This window comes from Abramis brama (genome assembly GCF_963993115.1).
Source record: "Abramis brama genome assembly, chromosome: 14".
Classification (NCBI taxonomy): Eukaryota; Metazoa; Chordata; class Actinopteri; order Cypriniformes; family Leuciscidae; genus Abramis; species Abramis brama.
Window position 1 is genome coordinate 22,895,860 of NC_139976.1, and position 25,133 is coordinate 22,920,992.

The window sequence follows — 25,133 nt, forward strand, 5'->3', positions numbered from 1 at the left end:
GAATGTTATTACAATTAGTCAAAATAACATTGTAGATATCTTCAATGCATATTATGACTATTCATCACATTGTAGATAATTCCAATTACAACAAGTCAAAATTGCAGAATAGATATCTAGAATTGGAATTTTGACTAGTCAAAACTAAATTACTAATACAGAACAGGGCATTAAATGCTAAACCGGCTTGCCATAAATTTTGCTTGCCATATACCCTGTCAATCGGAATGCAGCTCATATCTCGTCTCGTATTTCTACAGCTGTTATCACCATATTAGGAGAGAGAGAGCAAATAAACAACCCTAAACTCTTTACTGCAGAAAAAAATTAGTCAAGTTAATCGAAAAAATATTAATTGGTAGATATATAATAGTGTGGAGTACAGCGTGAAAAGAGCTTGAAGAGTTTTCCAGCCACGTCCCCAATAAGGAGTCACTGAATCTGCTGTGAGATTCTAACATGGACTGGTGAGTAGCATGCGCTGCATTCTCATGAAACTTTGATATGAGAAACTACAATAACGTAATACATTTAAGTACTGTACAGTATATAGACCAATAGCCATTCTTAGAAAAGAATTGTCAAGACAAAGCTTTATTGTCAAGTGTACAGAAAAATTTAATTACTTTTAATTCTTTAGACTAGACCAAAGGTTGTGCAATTGCAGCGGATATACTGAACCTTTTTTGCAAGAACCTAAAGTTAGATTTAAACATGTTAAAACAGATACACTTTTGGAAGGGGTTGTTCTGAATTTAACAATTGTTCTGGATTTAACAAGCAGCAAGAAGTAAAAAACCCATTCAAACAAACAAAACAACTAGTAGGGGAGAGTGGGGCTTTTTGACACACTTTGACTTTCTCAGTTTGTGTAAATGCACTTGGGATTCAGAGAATTGTTTTGTTTAGTACAATTATGTGGTTTTGTTTCATTAATGCAGTGTATACTTTTTTCTTGATAAACCCTGAAGGAATGGAAGTGAAATGTAGTACAATAAGTACAATTATGTGATTCTGTTTCATTAATGCAGTGTATACTTTTTTTCTTGGTACACCCTGAAGGAATGGAAGTGAAATGTAACGTGAGGGGTACATTGTAACATGACCATATGACAGCTTTAAATGTTATCTGATCTAATTCAAAAATATATATCTACAAGACAAACTAAAATATTTTGTCAATAGAATGCAATTATTAACTTTTTCATATAAAATAATGCCATTTTTAATAATTAAAAATAAACAAATTTGAGTTTGACAATAAACACACAGCAAAACACAGCTATACAGCATAGTTCAAAACATAATAATAATGAATAATTTCTCAACAAGTCTTTATTTACCTTTTACTCATGGATTCTCAATAGAATTCTTAAAAGTATAGAATAGCATAGTTCTAACATTGTAACGCAGTGTTATAACGTTCCCCATCTGCACAAAACTGGGATTTAAACCCGGCTAGTGTCTTCTGCTGGTTAGAACAGTATTAAAGAGCTATCTGTATAGATACAGTTATAAGATTAAAGTAATATCAGATTTGTCTAATTTTAATTAAACACAAAAAACAGAGATGAAAAATTAACTTCAGTAAGAAATTTACATTTGCTATGGTTAAATGTTCAGTGATATCTTCCAAATATGTTTTAATTTTGGCACATTTTTTTCTCTATATAGTGTTGATATGACAACTAGTAATACACTAAGTTTCGTCATGCTTGCATGTGTGGAAGTATTTAAAACAAGTGTGTTACAACTAGCCCCGCGTTTGTGCCCCGTTCACCCCTATGTCAGTGTAAGGAGGGTGCAATTTGTTTGAAGTGGTCATGAAATGAGGAGTTAACTTTTCCATACAATAAGAATATCCTGAAGCCTAGAGAATGACTCGTTGTGGAATGTGCTTATCTAAGTGAAAGACCGCCTCTGCAGAAGAAGATCAATGCATACTTCATCATTGCAACATTGGCGCCGCCCATTAGTGCATTCAAATCGAAATCGAAGAACAAACTGATGTTTTGGGAGTTTGAAACGGCTTGCCGAAGCAAACTTTGCAGAAAAGTTCGCTCTAGCTGGTCTACCATTGGTGCAAATAGCCCACCTTGTTAGTAGAAGCTAACAAGTACTAAAGTACAAGTGCTAACACTAAACTACTAAACACGTCTGGTTGGGCTAGACAAAAGTGCAAAAAACACCTGTAATTTTTCTACCACACGGCGTAGGGAATAGGGAATTCCCTTCGTAGAAAAGTAGAAGATACTTCTGATGCGAGTTCAAATCCGCTTTTGCCGAACTCGTTCTGCTCCCTTTTCCCATTGCATATCAGATTGGAAAGGCATTTATTTTCAATAAATATGAAGAAAATATGTGAAAAGTGGAATCAAAGTGCCTACCGGTTATTTATTAATAAATAAGTGTTTATCGGGTAGGGGTAGGGGTAGGTGTAGGGAGGGCTTTATTCCTGTCCTAATAAGGCGGAATTTATTTAATAAATATAATCATTTACACTCAATATGTTATTAGTGCAGACTGTTTTATAATGTACTAAATTACTGATGTGCAAATAGTATCTAATTACTATTTACACTTGTTGCAAAGAAAATACTGCTATTTTTACATAGTGTAAATAGAAGCTATTGCTATTTGCACTTAGTGTAAATTTGCACTTCTCAGAGCCTGAGAAGTTTAGAACCAGCGCCACCTAGTGGTAAAATTAAATGTTCAAATGCTTATAACTCTGGGTGTGGTTGACAGATTTTTTTTTTTGCCTTACGGTTTGTGTAGCGTTGTGATTTAACACTGTTGTGGCAAAAATTCTCATTAAACAATCATCACTGCGTAATAGACACTCTGAATCAAATAGTCTTTTAAAAAGTATTTATTCTTGCAAGAATAGGCCCAGTCGCCCACACAGAAGTTACACTGTGGAGTGAGTGAGACCAAGACATGAGGAGCAGGGCAGCTTTTATACTGTTTTATCTTCAAGGTCTTCTTTCCTAGCGCTTCGTTCCACGTTCCACAAAACAAAAGGCTGTTATTGCTATTAGCCTTAATGTGTGCCATTAGGCTCCTAAGTGTGCCATTAGGCTCCTCCTTAATGTGTGCCACATTATGTGTGCCAAGGCCAAACACGTGAAGTAAGCTGGCCTACAGTGCCCTCTTGGGGGCTGCCCATTCAAGGAGGCCTGCTGAGGCCTACTACCTAACGGCACAGCCTTCGTTGGCAGATAAGCTGTTTAAACAGCGCCTACAGCATCCTGGTGCCTAATCACATTGCCCATGGCAGTGTACTTCAGCAAGAGAGCTAGTACCCTTAAAACAAGGGGAGTACAACATACGCCACTCTGCCTCAACGGAGGCCCCAGTGTCAGGGGCCTACCGTCTGTACGCATGGGCGTCAGCTCATGGCAATGCTCTGACTTCAGGGGAGCGTACTTCATAAAAGAAGTGAAGGCTAGAACTTTCCGCTCGACCCGAGCCATAGTGGTGCGAGGTAGGATAATACAGAACTGAAAGTGAAGTACTCAGACCTACCCTGTATCACAGGGGAATACTCCCACCATACCCTGAGGTTTACCAGGGTGCGGGCCTGCCAGCGGCTCTAGGGGTGACAGAAAATTGATCTGTGCCCAACCTAGGGGAGTGGGGCTTGTTTGTGAGCCAAACCACCTACAACCCAAAGCTCAAGCAGTAGCTCAGCGAGGTAAGTGAGCCTTTACTGGTGGCCCAGATCCGCAGACAGACCTAGTCTCTTTGTGAGGTGAAAGACGGCCTAACCCTGTCAATAAAGACACATTGAGGCCTAATTGAGGCCTAACCCAGGATCTTTATAAACATGCCTCTGCACCACACTGCATTACTCTTGTCGCCCCAGAATGCAGAGAAGGGGGCGGGCCTTGGCCTAATGACTCCCATGGGAGGAAGCTGTCATACAGGGATACTAGAAACCTACATTCACATAGTGAAGGGTCAGAGGCAGAATACTTAAGTAGAACGCCTCCACTATCCCTAGCACAGCCTAGGCCAGCTATAGAGGCAGCCCTGGTGAGGGCCCGCCTGCAAGCATAGATCTACCTGAGGGCTCGGAGGAGCCATAGCCCTACTAGAAAAATAGTTATTATATTTCATACAAAGGGGCTGCAGAATCGCTCAACCCACTGAAAACCCAAACAGAGCTCAAGGGGGCGATGTACTCAGGAAAGAAGTCCAACGGACCTGTGGACTGGACATAAGATCTATCTGAAGCTCTAGTGTCAGTCAAAACTCAAGTAAAAAATCCTATGAGAGAGAGACCAACTACTCTACCCTGAGGTGGCTCGCCAGATAGTTCCTTATGAACCTGGGGTCCATCACTTTACATGCCTGAAAGAGGCGCTCTCACTAACCAAGCCTAGGAGGGCCATCAGAACATCGTTCTCATCATAGGCCCCGCCCCAGGCCTGATGTAATGAACGCCTGGGGAGTCGGAAAACAGAGGAGAGGGCAGATTTCATGACCCTCTGAGGAGGTTATCCCTCACCGACGCTGTCGTTTGTTCTGGATAACCTCCCTCAAATCCCTCTTGGAGGTGGGACGGAGGTGCCGAAGAGTTCAGAAGGCGAAACCGGCGAATCGAGGAGAAAGGCCTTTTCTTTGTCCCCGATGTCGGCTAGATTTAGCCACAGATGTCTCTCCGTGTCCACCATCGCTGCCATCGACCTACCGATCGAAGCAGTGGTTTGTTTGGTGGCCCAGAGAGCAAGATCTGTGGTCCGGCGCAGCTCAGCCACTGCCTCAGGGGACATTCCTGCCCCCTGGTCGAGATCCCCCAGCAGGTCGGCCTGGTACGCCTGCAGCACCGCCATGGTGTGCAGGGCAGCACCGGTCTGACCTGCTGCCGTGTACGCTCTGCCATTCAAACGAGCCGTTGTTTTCAGCGGTTTGGATGGCAGGGTTGGAGCTCTCAGTGTCGATGCCTGGCCAGACACGAGATAGTTCACAAACGTCTCGTCAGTAGGCGGCATCGACACGTACCCATGTTCTCCGATCCCGAGTATGGGTTCTTCCACGCTCTCTCAACCTCAGTGTGGAGGTCGGGAAGAAATGGAAGGCTCACCTGAGCTGGTGGTCTATGGCCGGGGAGAAAGTGATCGTCAAGCCTGCCGCGAGCGGTTTCTCCCCTAGCGCGTTGCCATGGCAGCTGCAGCCTGCCGGCGGCGCGCTCCATTACATCCACCAGCTCTGCGTACACGGGACAGGGTGGCTGAGGGGATTCAGGATCTACCTGATTATCAACCTCCTCAGCCATCTCCTGTTCATCCAGAAGAGCACTAGCTGCAGGAATAGTAGGCGAAAAGTCTTCCTCATCGACCTGCAGCTCACCCTCGTCAGTCATCGGATCATCTGAGAGGTTTACAGCCCTCTCAAGGTGATCGACGAGCTCCATCTGGGAGCCCCATAATGCAAGTCGCCGCTCTGCCTCGGCACGAGCGGGACCTGAACCACGAGGACCAGATGCAGAACCCTCTTCACTCAAGAAGAGAGTCAGACGAGAGCGGAGTGTTTTTAAAGAAAAACGCTCACAGTTTGCACAGAGGGCTCCCTCGAGAACCTCCCATGCGTGCTCTTCACCCAGGCAAAAAACGCACAGTTCATGTGTCACCCAGCGTCAAAAACCTTGGGCACGGGTCGGCACACTTCCGAAAGCAATCGGCCTTCGCTGTACGTTTCATAATTTTTGCTTTTTCTCACAGTATTCTTTGAATAAGCGTTTCAAACAGACAGTCCCTGAAGACGATAAGATGATTGTCATGTTTGCAAGGCGCCCTTTTATACTTGCAGGTTGCACGTTAATCATTCACGTTAAGCTGTCGCCGGTCAATGTGATTGCCGTTATTTGATAGTGATTTCAGACACCTGTCACGCCTGAGTCGTTCCCCAAAGCGTCATTCGACGCAATGCGAGTTCCCTTTCGAAAGGGAATAAAATATTTCCATTACAACACTTCAAGTCAAGTCAAGTCATCTTCATTTATATAGAGCTTTTAACAATGTAGATTCTTTCAAAGCAGCTTTACAGAGATAAACGTATAATTTAAGGTAACAGAGATTGTTTTGGCTTTATAGCGGTTCTTTAATAAAGTTATTTTCCAGCTAAAGTTATTTTTGATTGATTCGCCTCCGTCGCAACGATCATTTGTTATTAAATTAGGGGCCGCTAAGACGACACCATTCTCTCTACACAGACTTTAAACGCGAACCTGTCATAAACGCTGATGGCGTTCACATGCGCATTAAGAATTGGTTCTATAGTTATGTGCGTTTGAATATATGTGTGCAGGTTTGTAATTCCCTACAAACCAAGCCTAAACAAAGTACTGGTCTTTCCTTATAAATTTTGATACAGAATTTTATTTTATTTTGTCACTTCGGGGTAGGTACGCAAAATGAATTTTTCCGACAACGCTTTATCTGTAGAGTGGTAAAGGGATCCTCCATAGGGAGATACTAATTGGCACTTCAGCACTGCGTTGTCATCAGGTCCAGGCGAAGGTCCTTCGTCATATCTGTATACGGCCTGGATCCGGCAGGCTGCGGGAAAACCTTGGGATAAACAAAGACACTAAAATTAGCGTAGATGCCATTCTTCTTATGATGTAACGAGTACATCAGGATTTATGGGAAGTTTTCCCGGTTCCAGCTGACCTAATCTATGCAGCCTAACATTGAATTATAGAAGTCTATAATGTATTATGTGAATGCTAGGTCAAAGAGATGTGTCTTTAATCTAGCTTTGAACTGACAGAGTGTGTCTGCTTCCCGGACAATGTTAGGAAGACTGTTACAAAGTTTTGGTGCTAAATAGGAGAATGATCTACCGCCAGCAGTCGATTTTGATATTCTAGGTATTATTAACTGGCCGGAATTTTGAGATCACAATAGACGTGAAGGACTTAAAACACATTTCAAAAAACATTTGCCAATATCTTCGAAACCATTAGACCGATCGAGACGAAACCACTGTGAGAAGTTTGGAATCATAGGTCGTTGGCTACATTCCAATGCCCAAATGTTAAAATATTAATAATAAGTGGCAAGAAAATGCAAACAAAGTCAGGTGTGGGTCATTTTTTATGTGTTTATACATATAAATGTCTATAACTTCAAAATGAAATGAGATATTTTCACCAAATTTGACACATATGTATGGGCTCACTCTGAGGACACAAACAACCTGTGGGATTTTGCCTCTTGGTGGCGCTATAATAGAACAAAACATGAAATTGCCATTGACTTCAATACAGTATTGTGATATAAAATGATATACTCAACGAATGCATTGGTGTAACATTACGAAACTCAAAATGTACCATCAGCACCATCCCCTGAAGGTACTTAAAATATTTCAAGACAGCACCACCTTTTGGTCAAAAGTTATAACACAATTTCCAAAAATGCTAATAGCTTTTGAATAAATTTGCTTATTGTAATAACACTGGTCTTAATAGATTCCTTGGGTCACCCCGAGAACATAGATACCAAGTTTGCCGTATTTGGCTGAACTTCCTGTCTGCCATCTTGAGTTTCTTTCAATACCTGCTTTTTCAAACTTCTCCAAGACCGTTTGTCCGATTTTCACCAAAATCGAATCGTATCATCTCCAGACTGTGGCGACTAAAAGTTATGGATTTCGTCTTGATAGACACAATCGTTTTCAAATACCGCAGCATCAAAGTTGAGGCATGATGCCAAAAGGACTATTCAGGCTTTATCTCTGCAATGCCTTGACATATTGACACCAAACTTTGTATGTGTCATTGTCACCTCACTCTGACCACAACACATAAATTTTGTAACTGCGGCACCTAATGGTCGAAAGTGATAATCCATTAAATCATATTTTTAGTTAACCCTTAAACAGCCAAGAGTGGAAAATGATAAGCAAAATATAATTTCATGTAATAATAATTTCATTTTATATCATCTGGACTTATCCAAAAGAATTTTTGAAATATTTGATATATTTTGGATTTTATGAGTTGTAACTCCCAGTACACGTTGCCTGATTACGGTATATAAAAAAGGACCAAGTCATTAATCTGTTAACTGTTACTGGCCCACTTGCCACTGCATGTTTAAAACAATTATATCCTATACTTCACCTGATCTAATTACATTATCATTTCATTCGAAAGCTTACGAACTCAAGATTCAGCCTGTGAAAACCGTTTTGAAATCGGACCTTGCGTTACCATAAAAATGGTACTTTAAATTCTTTTAGTGAGCTCCTCGCCTAGTGGGTGGTGTCAGGTTTCGTATGACAAAATTAATTTTCAATCAATCAACATTTATTTGTATAGTGCTTTACAACAACCATCAGGTATCCAAAGTGCTCCACATCAAAGATTAAAAATACAACATATCATACAATAAAAGAATAAAACAATAAAATCAGAACAGGTTGCATAGAAACAGAAAAAGGAAATTGACATCTGGCAACAGGCATCTGATCCAGAGATAGTGGGTTCGAGTCCCGCATGAAATGACTTTAGAAAAATTGTGTGGAATATTGTGTCATTTCGATTCCTTTATTATTCAAGAGTTGTACTAATCTTTCTTTCTTTTGGATTAGAAATAAGTATGTTTTGTTCATTCTGTGTTTCACTTCTGTTCATTTTGAGGTCATTTTCACCTGTACTTCTGAACTAGCTGTTTTTTCATGCATGTTAAATTTCTGCTGTTTTTGCTCTTCCTGCTCTACACTGCTGTTGCAGCTGCTTCAGGGGCTTGGCCCCGTATCGCTGCTTGCAGCTATATTTATTATTATTATTATTCTGTTTACATTTCTTCTTCTTCCACTATTGAGTCTATGGCTGCCCATAGAATCGTAAGGTAAAAATGTGAAATTTGGCACACAGATAGAAGTCAGTCCAAAAATTCACCATAGCAAATTTGGAGTCTCTAGCTCAATCAAAATCAATAGCTTTAAATTTTGAATTACGTTTGTGTTAATAACTTTTGAATTGTAAGGGCTAGAGATTAAATTCTTTCTTCCTCTGATTCCTTAGCTCATTTTCCATCATAAAAATGAATGAATTAGAATTTTTAATTTTGAACTCATCTTAGATGGTTTGTCCAATTTTCACCAAAATTGAACCACATCATCTTCAGACCATGGTGGCAAAAAGTTATGAAATTCAAGTTGATTCATTAAACAGTTTTCGAAAAACGTGCAAATATATTTTACGTAGCGCATGTGAAAACAGACGTAAGGCTGTTTCTCCTCAACGCTTTATCATACTCAGACCAAAATCTCAAGCATGCCCTGAGGTTACATGCTGCGTTTCGGCGAAGTGCCATCTACTGGTCCGGAGATACAAATAATGGCTATTTTTGCTCATAACTTCTGAATAGTTTGTCCACAAATCATAAAAGTGATCTCGATAGATTTGGGGTGACATGCTGAGTCGAATGATTTCAAAATTTTCCATATTGCCCATTTTGAAATTTGTAGTAAAATGCTGTGTTTTATGAACGCATTAGCGATTCCTGAATCCTTGCAAAGTCCAATGATACCAAACATGTTCGGTTTCACCTTATGGTGTGTGCAACGTTTTGATTTAACGCTTAAACAACTTTCGCAAATATCTTCGAAACCAGTCTGATCCAAGCGTGCCGCACAAGTCCTGAAAAGTGAAGCCAAAGCACCTCGATCGTCCCTAGGTTGGTGGTCCCAGTAAATGTCGTATACCCCGCCCTCTCCATGTAATGTAAAGGACGTGAGGCAAACTAAATTACACTTCAAATACATTTTTTCCAAATATGTTTTCTGTCATTTTAGGTAGTTTTTATCATGCTGATGTAAGTTTAAGTGTTCGTTTTTTTTTTATAAGCTTGGTCTTAGTTATTTGATGCTATAAAAATGGGAGTGTGACATCATGATTTACAGCTGTGATCAACAGCTTCTCTGAGCACAGTAGTCAACTGAGGCACCAACAGACGTTATCTGGGATTTTAGGGACGAGATTGGAGCTTCAGCTTTAATTTCTATATTTCCATGACTGTTTATTTCACACCGACATAATGAGTTGTTCTGCAGTAAACTGTACAAACCGTTTCTAAGGGAGTGTGGGGCGGGGCCTTGATAACGCCGCTCCACTTCACGCTCACTACTGCTTATACTCTGGTCCCACGCACATTACTGCGCAGAATCAGATCCCAAATCTGCGCAAGATGTCAGCACCATATTGGGACTTTGGCAGCTTAAATTTTCTACAATGGAAGAGAGTGAAGGTACGTCTTCCATCTTTTTTTACAGTCTATGGTCTGATCGAGATGAAACCACTATAGATAAATTGGAAACATAGGTCGATGATTATACGCTAATGGCCAAATGTCAAAATTTAGACTGTAAGTAGCAAACAAAGTCAGGTGTGGGTCATTTTTTATGTGTTCATTCATATAAATGTCTATAACTCCTAAATGAAATGAGATATTTTGACCAAATTTCACATGCTAATGTACAAGGGCACTCTAAGGACACACAAAAAAAGCGGTGAAACTGCGCCATGAAATTGTCACTAACTTCAATAAAGTATTCTGATATAAATTGTTATATTTTACAAATGCATTTGTGTATAATTACGAAACTCGGTATGTGCCATCAGCCCCATGCCCTGAATGTACTCAAAACGTTTCAAGACAGCGCCACCTTGTGGTCAAAAGTTATAATGGAATTTAAAAAAATGCTAATAGCTTTTGAATAAATTAGCTTATTGTAATGAAACTGGTCTTAATAGATTATTTGGTTCATACTGAGAACATAGATACAAACTTTGCCATATTTGGCTGAACTTCCTGTCTGCCATTTTGATTTTCTTTCAAAACCTACTTTTTCAAACCCCTGTTTGTCAAATTTTCACCAAAATTTAATCATGTCATCTTCAGACCATGCTGGCAAAAAAGTTATGGATTTCGTGTTGATAGACAAAACGACTCTGAGGTTGTATCTCTGCATGCAATATCTTCGAAATCGTTAGTCCGATTGAGACGAAACCACCGGAGGAAATTCGGAAACATAGGTCGTTGGCTATATGTTAAAGCCCAAATGCCAAAATTTTGACAGTAAGTGGCAAAAAAAAGCAATCAAAGTCGTGCAAAGTCGTGGTCTCTTTAGATTTGGTGCAGCATGCAGAGTCAGATGATGCCTATTTTTCCCATCACAGCCATTTAGAGTTTTGTAGTAAAATACTATATTTTACAAATGCATTGACGTATTGTTACAAAACTCTATATTGGCTCATTTACACTGAGCAGTACAGTGCAGTACAGTACGGTACACAATTATTTCCGTTTCGATTTTCAGAAGTTGTGAATTGTACCAAAAGTATTGTACCACATTAGTCTGGTACCTAAAGGGTGAGCTAGACTCACTGCAGAACGTTGATTGGTTGACAGAGAATCATCACTTGCGTGTGCTACAAGGGAATGACAACACGAGGCGCCATTTTTCGGCTGTTTTTCCTTGCAACCTGAAGCCTTTGCTCAAACAAAGCTTGTTTTCTTCTTGTAACAAACAGCCACATGCCGAGAAGCAAGAACAAGATCTGCTATATGTCCTCCATTGCTGTTTACTGTGTAACTTTTTTTCTTCGCGCGAGAATGACATCGACCACAACTTTCCGGCATACACCATGCCTATCAAGTAAGGGTACTGTTGGCGGTTGCAACACAAGCCAGATCAGGGTTTACCGTCCTGAATCGTACTGTACTGTACTGTACTGCTCGGTGGAAACGAGCCATAAGTGTATTCGGCACCATGCCCTGACGGTACTAAAAGATAGAGTCGGGGTACTTGAAGAGTCCGGACTCGAGTCCAATTTTGAATGAACTCGGACTTGTCACGCACTCGGGTGAATTTGTACTCAGACTTGACACGGACTCTGACATTTTCACAATATATTATTATTAAAAAACTAAACGAAACTACTTACATTGTGTTGTTTCAGCGTTGATCATTGATGTAGCAAATTAGCTAAAAAAAAATATAATAATAATAATAATAATAATAATATATATATATATAATTAATTTTAACGGATTATAATTATAAATATTTTAATTATTTTTAGATTTGACTGTAGCAGAATTAATAGTACAATTATTTAATCAGTTCATCCAATGAACAGAAAGCATAATCAATTGTTAATTCTAGGAAATATATTATCTTCCTGGCCAAAAAAGAATAACCTTTTCCAACTAAAGTAAATAAAGTTCTAGCAGGGTAATAGCATAGGTATTGCTAGATCAAGATGTTTAAGTGACTTCGATATGTGGCAAACACAGAGACAATAAAGCGTTGATATAATGGTTTAATAAATGAAACTAGGGTAGGCTACACACAACTAAACTAAGCAAAGATTGTATACAGAATCAAGAAAGTAAAGAAAAGTGAAGAAAGAGAGAGAAGAAAAGAGAATGGCAAGATTACAATCAATTAACCACAACCTATGAGAAACATGAGAGAATCAGGGTCACCTTAAAGGGGCACAATAACTTAGAAACGCATCTAAAGGCTGCGAACAGGTACTTGCATTGACTTAGGTTGCTGAACAAGTCCAGATGCAGGAGATTCTTGATGATTTTGCCTGGAGTGCGCTGAAGCGTTCGTTTGGGTTCTTGGTTTGGTTCACGATGAATCCAAAGAAATTAACTTGGTCCCACGTTGAATCCAAAGAAGTTCACTTGAAGATAAAGTTGCCGGAAGAAGACAGGAGAATGTTGTCTCAAAGACACTGAGCAAAGATCTGACCTAATCAGATACTCTTAAAAGTCCTATCAGTTCACACCCATTTGGTGAGGTGACTAATCCAAGATGCCAGGGAGAAAGTCTTTGTTCATCTTATCCTCATTTGCATGTTCATGCTGGCATGGAGAATTGGTGCAGTCTTTATATAAAAGTATGGTACAAATATCATGATGCACTTTATCCTAACATATTGTACACCACTGATTATAAAATCAAAAGAGGATTCTTTTGATACCAATAAAGGGGGGATTTGAAGATGTTAACCCTCTGGGGACCAAAAACGCGCCCCGCATTTTGCTAGTTTTTTTTTTTTTAGCAATGCAAAATAAACTCAAAATGCTCTGTTCATTTTGATCTTTAATTTTCGTGTTATACATCAATCGATCCTGTTCAGTTTCTATTTTTTTTCTGTATACTCACAATAAAAATAAAGTGTTTTGCTTTTTGCCAAATAAAGAAAAATTAACATGATGCGAGTTCTGCACTCTCTCTGTCAGTGAACTCCAATTTGAAACGCGTTCGAAAATGATCTGTAACTCCACGAAAATTCAGTCAAACAGGCAAACATACCCACGGGCATAAAGCTTGAGATCACATCTTTTAAATGAAGTAATTTATATAAAAAAACAAATATTCTCATCTTCTGTAATCTGTATGAAAAGAGAGTGATTCCAGTCGAGCTCATTACGAGCTCATTAACTTTAATTCGTTCACGCCTACTCACGGAGCGTGAAGAGTCCACATTTTCATCAGAAGAAGAGCGCGACTACTCTGATGACGACCGTTTGTATTTTGAAGAGCGACTTGATCCAGCCGTGGATAGAATTTCGGATGAGTAAGTATTTAGTCTTACTTGCATTAGTTGACAAGCTATTCAATATAAACATGTAGCTTACATATTATACTGGGTGGACTATTTTCCACTTGCCATCCAGAGTATTGACATTCGATATCTACCTATATTCAACACGATCTAATGAAAGTGCGTATCTATACCATGAATTTAATATCTCGTACCATTTCAACGTCAAAAATGTTTGTTTTTTTTGTTTGTTTTTTAGTGCATATGCTACGCACTGTAAACCCCTTGGTTAGGAAATTTGTATTTGTATGTGTAAATGATATGTTTAGATCATTATGTATGAAAGCTAGAATTTAGAAATTATTTTAGAAAATAGGCCTAGTAGGTGTTTAGATTATATTTTGACTAGTTTAAATGCTGCCTCGTTATCATTAACGATGCATGCTCGCAAATATCAGTTGTAAATGTGTGTAAATGTGCTGAAATGTGTAAATATACCCAGTTAATGAAGTGCACAAATGTGTTAGGCTAATGTTTGCGGTGTGCCTCTCCGGTAATGGCCCATTGACACGCATATAGGCTTATTGCACGCGTCTAAAATTATTTACATCAGTTATTCATTATAGACTAATGCTACTATAGTTATATATTTATGTAATAATATTCTTCAACTTTTTTAAAAGGAATGTAGCTTCATCACTACCTCCGCCTACAACTCGGAGTGCGCTTAGCAACACAGTCAGAAATCAGAAAGAGTAAGTACATATTTACCCACTATTTTACAGATGTTAGTTCAATTTTGTTTATACTTAGTGTTAATACAATATGAGCCTATGACTTTATTATTTATTTTTGGAGATTGGTTGATGATGTTACATATGTTTTGTGTTATCAGCATTGCTAAATGTCCATCAGTTATGCATGTGCTGGAATAGTACTCTGTAAAATATATGATAATAATAGTTTTTAACTTTTTTTAAAAGGAATGTAGCTTGTTCACTCGCCTTCCACTGCAACGAGGACACGCAGCAACAAAAATCAAAAAGAGTAAGTACATATTTACCTACTATTTTACAGATGTTAGTTACATTTTGTTTATATACTTAGTGATGATACAAATGTATATGTGCCTGTGTGGCTTTGCAAAAAATGTGTTGTTATGCATGCACAATATAACAATTATTGATTGGTAATGTTAATATAAAAGAGCTTATATTGTGTTGCTTTATCAGCATTGCTAAATGTCCATCAGTTATGCATGTGCTGGAATAGTACTCTGTAAAATATATAATAATAATAGTTTTCAACTTTTTTTAAAAGGAATGTAGCTTGTTCACTCTCGCCTTCCACTGCAACTCGCAGGACACGCAGCAACGGAAATCAAAAAGAGTAAGTACATATTTATCTACTATTTTTTACCTACTACTGTGGCTTTGCAAAAAATGTGTTATGCATGCACAATATTACAATTATTGATTGGTAATGTTAATATAAAAGAGCTTATTTTTTTTTTTTTTATCAACATGCTGATTGCCCTGATAGCCCTGACATGCTGATAGTACTTTGATCAACCTTTATTAACCTTTATTAATATTATTATTTTTATAGGAATGTGGCAAAGAGGGCCAAGACAAACATTCAGACGAGCAACAAGGAGTCCACTCTGTAATGGAAAACAGAGACTGACATTGATATGGTTCCACAGACTCTGAGATTCCTGCCTGCCCGGGAACTTGGACCACAGCTGAGTTCTGCTGACACACACACTCCACAGACTCACTTCAAAATGTTTTTTTTTCTGAGAATGCAGTGTCAACTGCACCATTTCATGGAATGTGCACATGAGTAACCCAGATGCAGAAGGAGAATGACAGAAAGAGGGGCACACCTGAACATGACCGTCTTTTCAGAGTCAAACCTCTCATGGACACTATCCGTCATGCTTGTAAATCCATCTATCATCCTAGAAGAAACTTAGCTGTGTATGAAAGAATGGTGGCATGCAAAGCACACACAGGCATGACACAGTACATGAAAGCTAAGCCAACCAGATGGGGTTTCAAGTTGTTTGTTCTTGCAGACTCCTCAAATGGATACACTCTGGACTTTTCTGTGTACACAGGAAAGAACAACTTTCCCACAGGCCATGGACTGTCATATGATGCTGTAACATCTCTTTTAGACTGTAAAGTTTTAGGCTCTGGGTACCATGTGTACATGGACAATTTTTACACAAGCCCACAGCTCCTAAAAGACTTGTTTGCAATGAAGTTTGGTGCATGTGGTACTTACAGGGACAACAGGAAGGACTGCCCACGTGATACAACTAATTCACTCTCAAAAAAATCTGCCAAGGGGATCCATCAGGTGGATTCGGGATGGACCTCTTGTATTTGTGAAGTGGATGGACACACGTGAGGTATCTGTCTGTTCCACCATTCAATCTGCTTATACTGGTGAGACTGTGCAGAGGAGGGTGAAAACACAAGATACATGGAGGACAATGACATTTCCATGTCCTGCACCTGTGACTGCCTACAACAAACACATGGGTGGTGTTGACCTGTCCGATCAACTCTTACAGTACTATACTGCACAACACAAAACAATGAAGAGGTACAGAAAGATCTTTCTACACTTCTTGGACATTGCTGCCACCAATGTTTTCCTTATCCACAAAGAGCTATGTGGCAACATGACCCATAAACAGTTCATGGAACAGCTTATTGCAGAGCTCTGTGGTGTGTCACAGAAAGTAGCACCAAAACAAACCAGTAGTGACCATGTGCCGGTTCCAGGAGCTGAGCTGAGCTTAGATGCAAAGAACATTTGCACAGTTGGTCGAAAGATCTGTGTGCTTTGCAAAGGACAGCTTGGTAAAAGGCAGGACACACCTTGGAAATGCCAGGCATGTAATGTTCACTTGTGTCTTCAGTTGAACTGGAACTGTTTTCAAAAATGGCACCAAGACATGTAACTGTATTCTCAAAACAATCGGATTGCTTTGATTTCACTACTTATATCCAACTTTCCGAACTTCCGCTACTAGCCTTAGCCCGCTAGCATAGCAGGCGTGGTCTGCGAGGATAGCAATCTGCCTTTACTTTTGTTTATTTTGCTCACATTTGATTTGCTTAGAGCCCGCATCAACGGGGCATAAGCATTTACTGTGCGATACCTGCCTTTACTTTTGTTTATTTATCGCTCACAATTGCTTTGTTTATAGCCGACTGATTATTTATTTTGCTCACATTTGATTTGCTTAGAGCCCGCATCAACGGGGCATAAGCATTTACTGTGAGATACCTGCCTTTACTTTTGTTTATTTATCGCTCACAATTGCTTTGTTTATAGCCGACTGATTATTTTTTTATTTTGCTCACATTTGATTTGCTTAGAGCAAATTTAGAACATTTAGTTCCTCCACATAGAGGAATTACAATAAAACAGATTGAAAAACAAAACCTTTGAATCTCCTCTCATTCTTTGTTCAGGCTGCCTCACTTGATGGGCCATTAGCCATTGGGGGAGTGTCTATGTCACACCCCTGGTCTGAATCTCATTAACATCCATTAGTCAAAAGTCTTGTGGACACATATTTAGTATGTGTTTTGTGGTCTTATTTCAGCAACTTTCATTTTTATTTTTTTCAATAACCACGCATAAACATTATTCTCTTAAAAATACAAACATGTACATACATGTTGCTCACATATTATGGTAGCCCCGTTAACATGTTTATAAATAACTGAAAAAAGCACAAATGTCAGGGCATTTCAAAACATCCCAAGGGCCCCAAAAACACCTTGGTCCCCAGAGGGTTAAAGCAGTGATACATCATCTTTGGACATCAACATTTGAAGTCACTCTAACATAACTAAAGAATCATAACTAATAAAACATAGGGAGACATGCATAAAACACAGGAGAAATACTATAAACATTTGGGAAAGTTTGTGGGTAAGAATGGAGTAAATGTCTTTTGTGTATTGGAGTTTATCTCTATAGTCTTTAACCAAATGGCTCGTGCTGTCTTTGAGGGTGGCAGACACAGTCTCTTGCTCAGATCGTTCAGGAGAGCAGAGGTGATAATGGCCTTTGAAGAGAACTGGGGCCCGTTCTTCGTACGTCGCTAACTCAGTTAGCTGGATTTGATTGTTGGCGATTTGGCATGATCTTGGATTGTTTGGTTCTTCGAAGCTCATCCTGGACTTGCTGTCATAGCAACAGGTGCGCAAGCTTAAACCTGCTCGGGAGCAGGCTTATTTCATGTAAACAGGATTAGATCGCGGCTTTATAAGCGGAGCTGATACGGGAAGTCCAGCGCAGCGCGATAGTGCACACTTTCTGAGATATATATTTTTTCTTGTGACTCGTGAGATTGTCGTTTACATTATTAAATAGTTGGAAACGCACATTTATTTTCGACTTGTCAGAGTCTGGCTTTAACTACAGCACAAACTGTTTGCATTGCCCTAAGATTATTTGCGAGTGGCTCTTTCCTTTACACTATTGGAGATGTGGAGAACTTGATGGAAAGTGCTGTCTGTCGTGTCATTCGGAGTTTACCTGGCGCTTTTAGGTTTAAAAAACAGGTTTTAGGTTTTTTGTGGCATTTCCAAGCCACTGAAGACCCAATGTTGTAAAGCAGTTTTTTTTAAAGCAGTTTTTTTTTTTTTTTTTTTTGGCTATCATAATTTTTTATGAAGATCATGCAATCATGACCATGCCGATTACAGTATGTGTCACTCAGGCTTCACTAACGTGATTGGTACCATAGACTATAGGCTCCTGCCTGCAGACAGGTGTTTTATGACCCCATTCCCTGACCCAAACCAGTTACAATGCAGCTCTGGCCAGGACAAGGGCACACAATGAAATTAACTTTGGCTAACTAAAGGGAAGATTTCAGTGTTGCATGTGCCATATTACACAACACTGCCAAAAAAAAAAAAAAAAAAAAAAAACACTTTTCATTAAATGTTTAATAAAAGACAAATATGCTTAGTTCCTTGAGTTTTATTTCAATTGTTCTTTGTAAAGAAAAGCCAGTGGTCAAGTGCCTGCAACAAGAGATATTAGACACATGCCTCATGCAACAAATAAAAAGGAAAAGTTGGCTATACACTGCCCACCTGTAGGCCTATGTCTCCTCTGTCTGTGCAGACTCTTCTGTAGGCCTTTCTGTAGATGTGGAATCCTGCAACTTATATTGCAGCCATAAAGCAAGTATAAATTAAGTAAAGTTATTTATGCACTTGCAGGTAGGCTAGTTCCTCCATATGACAGTTATCTGAGAGGGTTTATTCACTGTCCAGTGCAATGGAAACAAATAGACATTACAAAGTCTTATACTTTCTTTCCTTTGGAAAGTTAGAAAATGTCCACTTACTGCACATATTTCAGCCACCACTTTCTTGGGAACAGATACAAGTGTTGGTGTATTATGTAAAAGTGCACAAAAGAGGAAAACACAATGCCATTACAATGAACTACACTCGGAGAAAAATGTGATCAATAACTCATGGCAAAATATTTTTACATTAACATTAACATAAGTTTATCAGTTTTCACTTTCACAAGTCAAAGCAATTCATCATTACTCAAGATTTAACAGTTGAAATGACTATGTCCTTAATTTAATGCAGCAAAAATTATTTTACAGTGTAGGCTACTAAGATCTTTTCTTTTTTTTCAGCCTTTTTCTTGGTTGCTTTTGTAAACAGACAACCATTTATTTAACAGTGCCTTTTATAGAAGAGACTATAATATAACTAAAAATTACCATTATGTAGAATATTTTTGTACTTCACTTTTATTTGTTCCCATGTTCTAGTGTGGTGACTCTGACATTACAATGAACAAAGTAATTATGCAATTATTAAAATACAAAAATATAGGCTAATAAGTGATAAAAACATTTAACATGGCCACTTCTAACGGATTTAAATTGTCTGCTACTTTTTGCCAGCCCTCTCTCCTGGCTTTTGCAGACTTTGAGGTGTTCCCTGGCGTTTTGATTAAACATTAAAATTCCGAATAAACTTCGACTATTAGTTCTTGCTCTGCTGAGGAGAAAAACTGAGCGCGCTCTTTGGCCACGCTGAACAGCCAATAGCAGCGTTGCTGATCAATGTTTCTACTATCGATACATATCCCCTTTTAAGCCAGCGCATGAACGCGCAGTTATCTCAGATAACTCAATCCAGCGATACTAATCATAAGCAACAGGTGTGTTCGAAGAACCCAATTAGCCGGATCATGATTAGCATGATGATATCATCTTGGATGTGTCATTTGATCTCGGATGTAATAAGCAACGTACGAAGAACGAGCCCCTGGTTTGAGGGCTGATGACAACAGGGGAAAGGGGGAAGGTTTTATGAAGCCTAGAGCATTTCGGATTAAGTCCATTCGTTACATTGAAGCCAATCACAGACATTTATATTAAGTGCATGAACGCAGTGGCTAATCAATCAGAGCCGTTTTAGAGTCACCATGTGGAGAATTCGCTCTAATTGTATGTTCAGAATCAACACAAGCTTTATACTTTTGCAAATCCCCTCATAAACAACAAAGTCTAGACGCGATGTAAATAAGAGATTCATTGTGCAGATGCGGACAACTTCAACGTTTATGACGAGAGTTTTAGTAAGAGTGCATAACGCGGTAGCCTATGGCTTAAAGGAACACTTCGACTTTTTGGGACTTTGGCTTATTCACCATATCCCCCATAGTTAGATAAGTCCATACATACCTTTTTCATCTCTGTGCGTGCCGTAACTCTGTCTGACGCACCCACCGCTAGCCTAGCTTAGCACAAAGACTGGAGGTAAACGGCTACAGCTAGCATACTGCCTAGAGCCCTGCACGGGGCAAAACATCCAGCCCTAACCGAGACCTGGCCCGTGGTGTTCAAGCCCTAATCCGGCCCCAGCCCGAAAACGTCTGCAATTTTTCAGCCCGAACCCAACCCGAGACCAACATCAATATCACTTTGAGCTCTCTCTGACGCGCACTCTCTGATGCGCGCTGTCTCTGCTAGACGCACACACAAGACGCACACACATACACACACACGCTACTAGGTAAAATTTTGTTATAGGCCTCAAACATAACTACCACCACCGACAATTATGCCCACAAATATTAATACAGACTGTCCATTACAGAGAAGCATAAGCATGCAGTAGAGAATATTATATAGCCAAATGTGATCCAGCAGTAGGCTAAATAAAGATTTATGGCCTACCTTTTTTATTGTCAAGTAACTTTACTGAAGAACAATGTTTCAAAGAACTCTTCGCCAACTGGCTAACGTTAAATAATAATAAAAAATATAATAAAGAAAAAAAAAATCTGTTGAACTGAGTAGGTTCATTCACTGTTTATTTGTGATCGTTGTGAAGAAAAAGAATAGCATCCACTGTTGAAGGCTTCAGGCTCGGTAATCAAATCAAAACTCTTTCAAAATGCAGCTTTTCCTGAAGTATTGAGAACTTTTAGTGACTCCTTACGCTCCAACTTCTCCCTGATGCTCTGGTCAACTGTCACCTAATGCATTGCACGCGCGTCACGTTACTTGCGTGTTCGCATATTGCGTTGCATATTTATAGTATTAGCCTATCAATATAACAATATTCCATACAGTAGTCTGCGCTCTGCACGTATATTATGGGCACGATGAAAGGAGAAAAGCTAAATGAGCCCGAGTCCGACAAAAGCCCAATCTGTAAAAAAAAAAAAAAAAAAAAAAATTTGACCCCACTGCTCCCAATAAGTGACAAAATAACGCCAACATTTTCCTATTTACATGTTGTGATTTGTATAGTCAAAGTGTGTACAAATAACATGGTCACATATTCTCAGAAGGCAAAGCACTGCTAACTTGGGCGGAGTGATTTGCTCACAGCGCCTGAGAAGCCCCGTGGTGAGGAGCAGAGTTCGCTCAGAATTGGAGTAAATCACTCTGCAGAAGTAACAGTGCTTCGTCTTCTGAGAATATAGTTCCCAGTATGTATACGGTTAAAAGATGGTTGTGTCTCATGTGACCTTGTTATTCGTACACGCTGTGACTATACAAATCACAACATGTAAATAGGACAACGTTGGCATTATTTTGTCACTTATTGGGAGCAGTATGCTAGCTGTAGCCTTTTACCTCCAGTCTTTGTGCTAAGCTAGGCTAGCGGTGGGTGCGTCAGACAGAGTTACAGCACGCACAGAGATGAAAAAGGTATGTATGGACTTATCTAACTCTGGGGGATAAGGTGAATAAGCTAAAGTCCCAAAAAGTCGAAGTGTTCCTTTAAAGGGAGCGCTATTGATGATCTCTAGAGGACCAGTGGTTACGTTCACACTGTAAAGTATAAAGAGTGGTAACTGCATTTAAATGTGGGAGTGAATCCGCTAAATTATAGTCCTGTGAGTCATGAAATTGCGATGATTGGCACAGTAACCATAGCAACATGAAAACGTGATAGCAACATTTTGACGTCTAATAATGTTATGATTTTTGTTACATTTGCACTTTAGTCATAAGTTTACATACACCTTGCAGTTTTTTTTATAAAAAAAATAAGAAAAAGAATCATAAAAACATTGTTTTTATTTAGCACAGCCCTGAAAAAGCTTTTTCACATAACAGATGTTTTAAGTATAGCCTAGTCCACAAGACAAAATACAAGACAAATTACATGCACTTGATTTTTAATATTGTGTGTCATTGCCTGAATGATTCACTGAACTGTTTGTTTGTTTGTTCGTTTGTTTTGTTTGTTTTGTTTTTGTAATGGTTGTTCATGAGTCCCTTGTTTTTTCCGAACAGTTAAACTGCCCAATGGTCTTCAGAAAAATCCTCCAGCTCCTAAACATTATTTGCTTTTCCAGCATCTTCTGCATATTTGACTCCTTACTAGCAGTGATTGTACGATTTTGAGATCCATCACTGGTGACAACTGAGGGACTCATACACAACTATTACAAATGCTGCAAATATTCAGTGATGCTCAAGAAGGAAACATCTATTAAGAGCCAGGGGGTGTAAACTTTTGAACGGGATGGTTGGTGTAAATTGTTCTTATTTTGTTTAATAATTCATTAATTAATTTAGAACTGGCATTCAGAAGGCTAAATAAGATATTAACATGTAAAAAAAAAAAAAAAGAATAAAAAAAAAAATTTACATATCACCATCATCTTACTCAAAGGTTTACCCCTGGCTCTTGATGCATCGTGAAAGATTTACAATAGGTAAACTGCAACCGTATGACTGCAACTATACAATGCAATCCTTTTGTAAAGGTTAAAATATTAATTTAAGAGCTCAGTGTTGAGACCTTTCACCAGAGTTTGATTGAAAGGCGATCTGACCAATCATAATCATACAATCATATCTGCCATTTTTGTCCGTCAAACAAACCAAACCAGTTAGTAGATTATATTCAGTTGACTTAAACTGAAAAATGGTGTGTATTGATGTCTTTTTGCAGTTCTGATGTTCATTCATGTTTAATTCGTGCTATAACTAGAAGAGATGATCAGTTTACGTGCTGCTCGAACTGAGGCGCTACACATTAAAGTGCCACAAAACAGTATTTGTTTGAATTTCACAAAAATTACAAAATTTTAAAGTCTTTATTTCATACCAAAAGTAACCTGCTTTGTCGTGTCTGTTAGCGCATAGTCAGTGTCCTCTTTGCTCCGCAATATATCTTTCACTATGTGAGAACATGATGTGTGGACCGGAGTGAGAGCGGAATGGCTTTTCGGACTCGGATGTTAAGGACTCGGACTCAAGTCTGACTCGGCCCCCTTTGGAATCGGACTTGGACTTGGACTTGATTGGTAAGGACTTGGACTCGACTCGGACTCGACAAAGGTGGACTCGGACCCAACACTAGAGTTTCGGGGCAGCGCCACTTTGTGGTTTAAAGTTATAATGACATTTCAAAAAGTGCTAAAAGCTTTTGAATAAATTTGTCTATTGTAATGAAACTGGTCTCAATAGATTCCTTGGGTCATGCCGGGAACATAGATGGGCCATTCTACAGAATTGGTGCAAACTGCTGTCCCTCATCCAAAAAACACATTTGAAAAGCATTTAATTATTAAAATCTTAGATGTTTACTAAGATCCTTCAATTATCTATTGAAACCCACAATAATATTTAAGATATCAGTAAGCTTTATATATATATAAATCATCATTTATGGGCTACTTTCAATTAGGAGGTGGCTGTCCCAAACCCTAACCCCTAAATTTCAACTTGTGAAAATGATATTGAAATATTTTTTGCAAATTTTTCCATTCTTGTTTAAAAAAAAAAAAAAAAAAAAAAAAAAAAAAAAAAAATTATATATATATTATTATTTTTTTATTTTTTTTATTTTTTTAATTAAGTTAAAAAAAAAATGTATTTTATATTTTATTTTTAAATCATGAAACTTTATCTAAAAAAAACGTGTCCTGCATTTTCATGTCACTACCAAAACAGTGAATGTTGTAGTCCATTGGCTGAGACTGATTTTAACCACACCCCTACATTTTTGATCAGGAAATATTCCTGTGTCCCTCTCTCTCATGTGCTATATGGTGAGTAGATTGATCCCATCATTTTGAGGTAAATGTGTTCTAAAGTCTAAAAATCTGTGTGTAACTTTAAGGAATGTCACTACCAAACTCATTTTTTCTGCTATTGAGAAAACTTTTTTGGATGTTATTCCATAAAATTTAGTTGTTATATGTGTTCAACTGTTCTGACCAGTGATTGCTAACCATGTGCTGATTAGCATCTTTGAGCTAGGCGCAAAAGTATCTAAAATTGTCACTACCAAAACAGTCACAACCGAAACATGTCTTGAAGTTTCGGTTGTGACATTATTGTTTTGGTAGTGACAAAAGGGAACACATAATCCTTTATTTGGAGGAATAAACTACATTTTAGTACAGTTATGCAAATAATTACTACTGTAGTATGTTTTAGTAGTGTTTTAGTGTTTTAGTATGCAAGGTTCTGTTAAAATTCTGTAATGTGATGAGGTTACAATTACTTAAGGTTGCAGTCCATGATACTAGCTTAGGTGTAAGGTTTTTGTCAGTAATGTTAATTTCTATGATTAACTTGACAGGGAGAATGACATAAAACACCAACATGCCTAAAAAATGAGAAAAACTACAACAGAGAGACAGAGAGAATACAAACAAAGGTTGAGGGAAGACTCAGTGAAGTACGAGGAATACTTAAGGAAAGAAAGAGAAAGAAATAAGAAATGAAGGGAAGAAGGAAAGTTGAAGAGTATCAGTGAATTATCTGTCCCCCGGAAGAAGTCACGAGTAGGCATGTCCAGATCAACCCAGCAGTATTCGAAGCAGTGTGTGAAAAGTTAAACTGTTGAAAAAGTTAAACTCTCTCTCTCTCTCTCTCTCTCTCTCTCTCTCTCTCACACTCACTCACTCACACGCACACACACAATCGCATGTCTAGATCAACCTGTTCAAAGCAGCATGTAAAAAATTGTAATTTGTAAAACTGTTGAATACTCCTTAGAAC

The 25,133-nt window shown here is 38.7% G+C and overlaps 1 protein-coding gene and 1 long non-coding RNA gene across 2 annotated transcripts in view; both read left to right on the forward strand.

Moving 5' to 3' along the window:
- The first annotated feature begins 201 nt into the window (after window positions 1–201).
- The window catches only part of adprh (ADP-ribosylarginine hydrolase), a 571,371-nt gene continuing 546,439 nt past the window's right edge, over window positions 202–25,133 (forward strand). Inside the window, exon 1 of the mRNA XM_084134396.1 lies at window positions 202–467. Within this exon, the coding sequence (XP_083990522.1) occupies window positions 460–467 (8 nt within the window). The 5' untranslated portion in view covers window positions 202–459. The remainder of the gene's footprint in view (window positions 468–25,133) is intronic.
- LOC311095717 lies at window positions 13,474–23,893 on the forward strand. The gene is made up of 4 exons (XR_014608890.1): window positions 13,474–14,337; window positions 14,566–14,629; window positions 14,903–14,971; window positions 15,191–23,893. It is a non-coding gene; the product is annotated as an uncharacterized lncRNA (long non-coding RNA).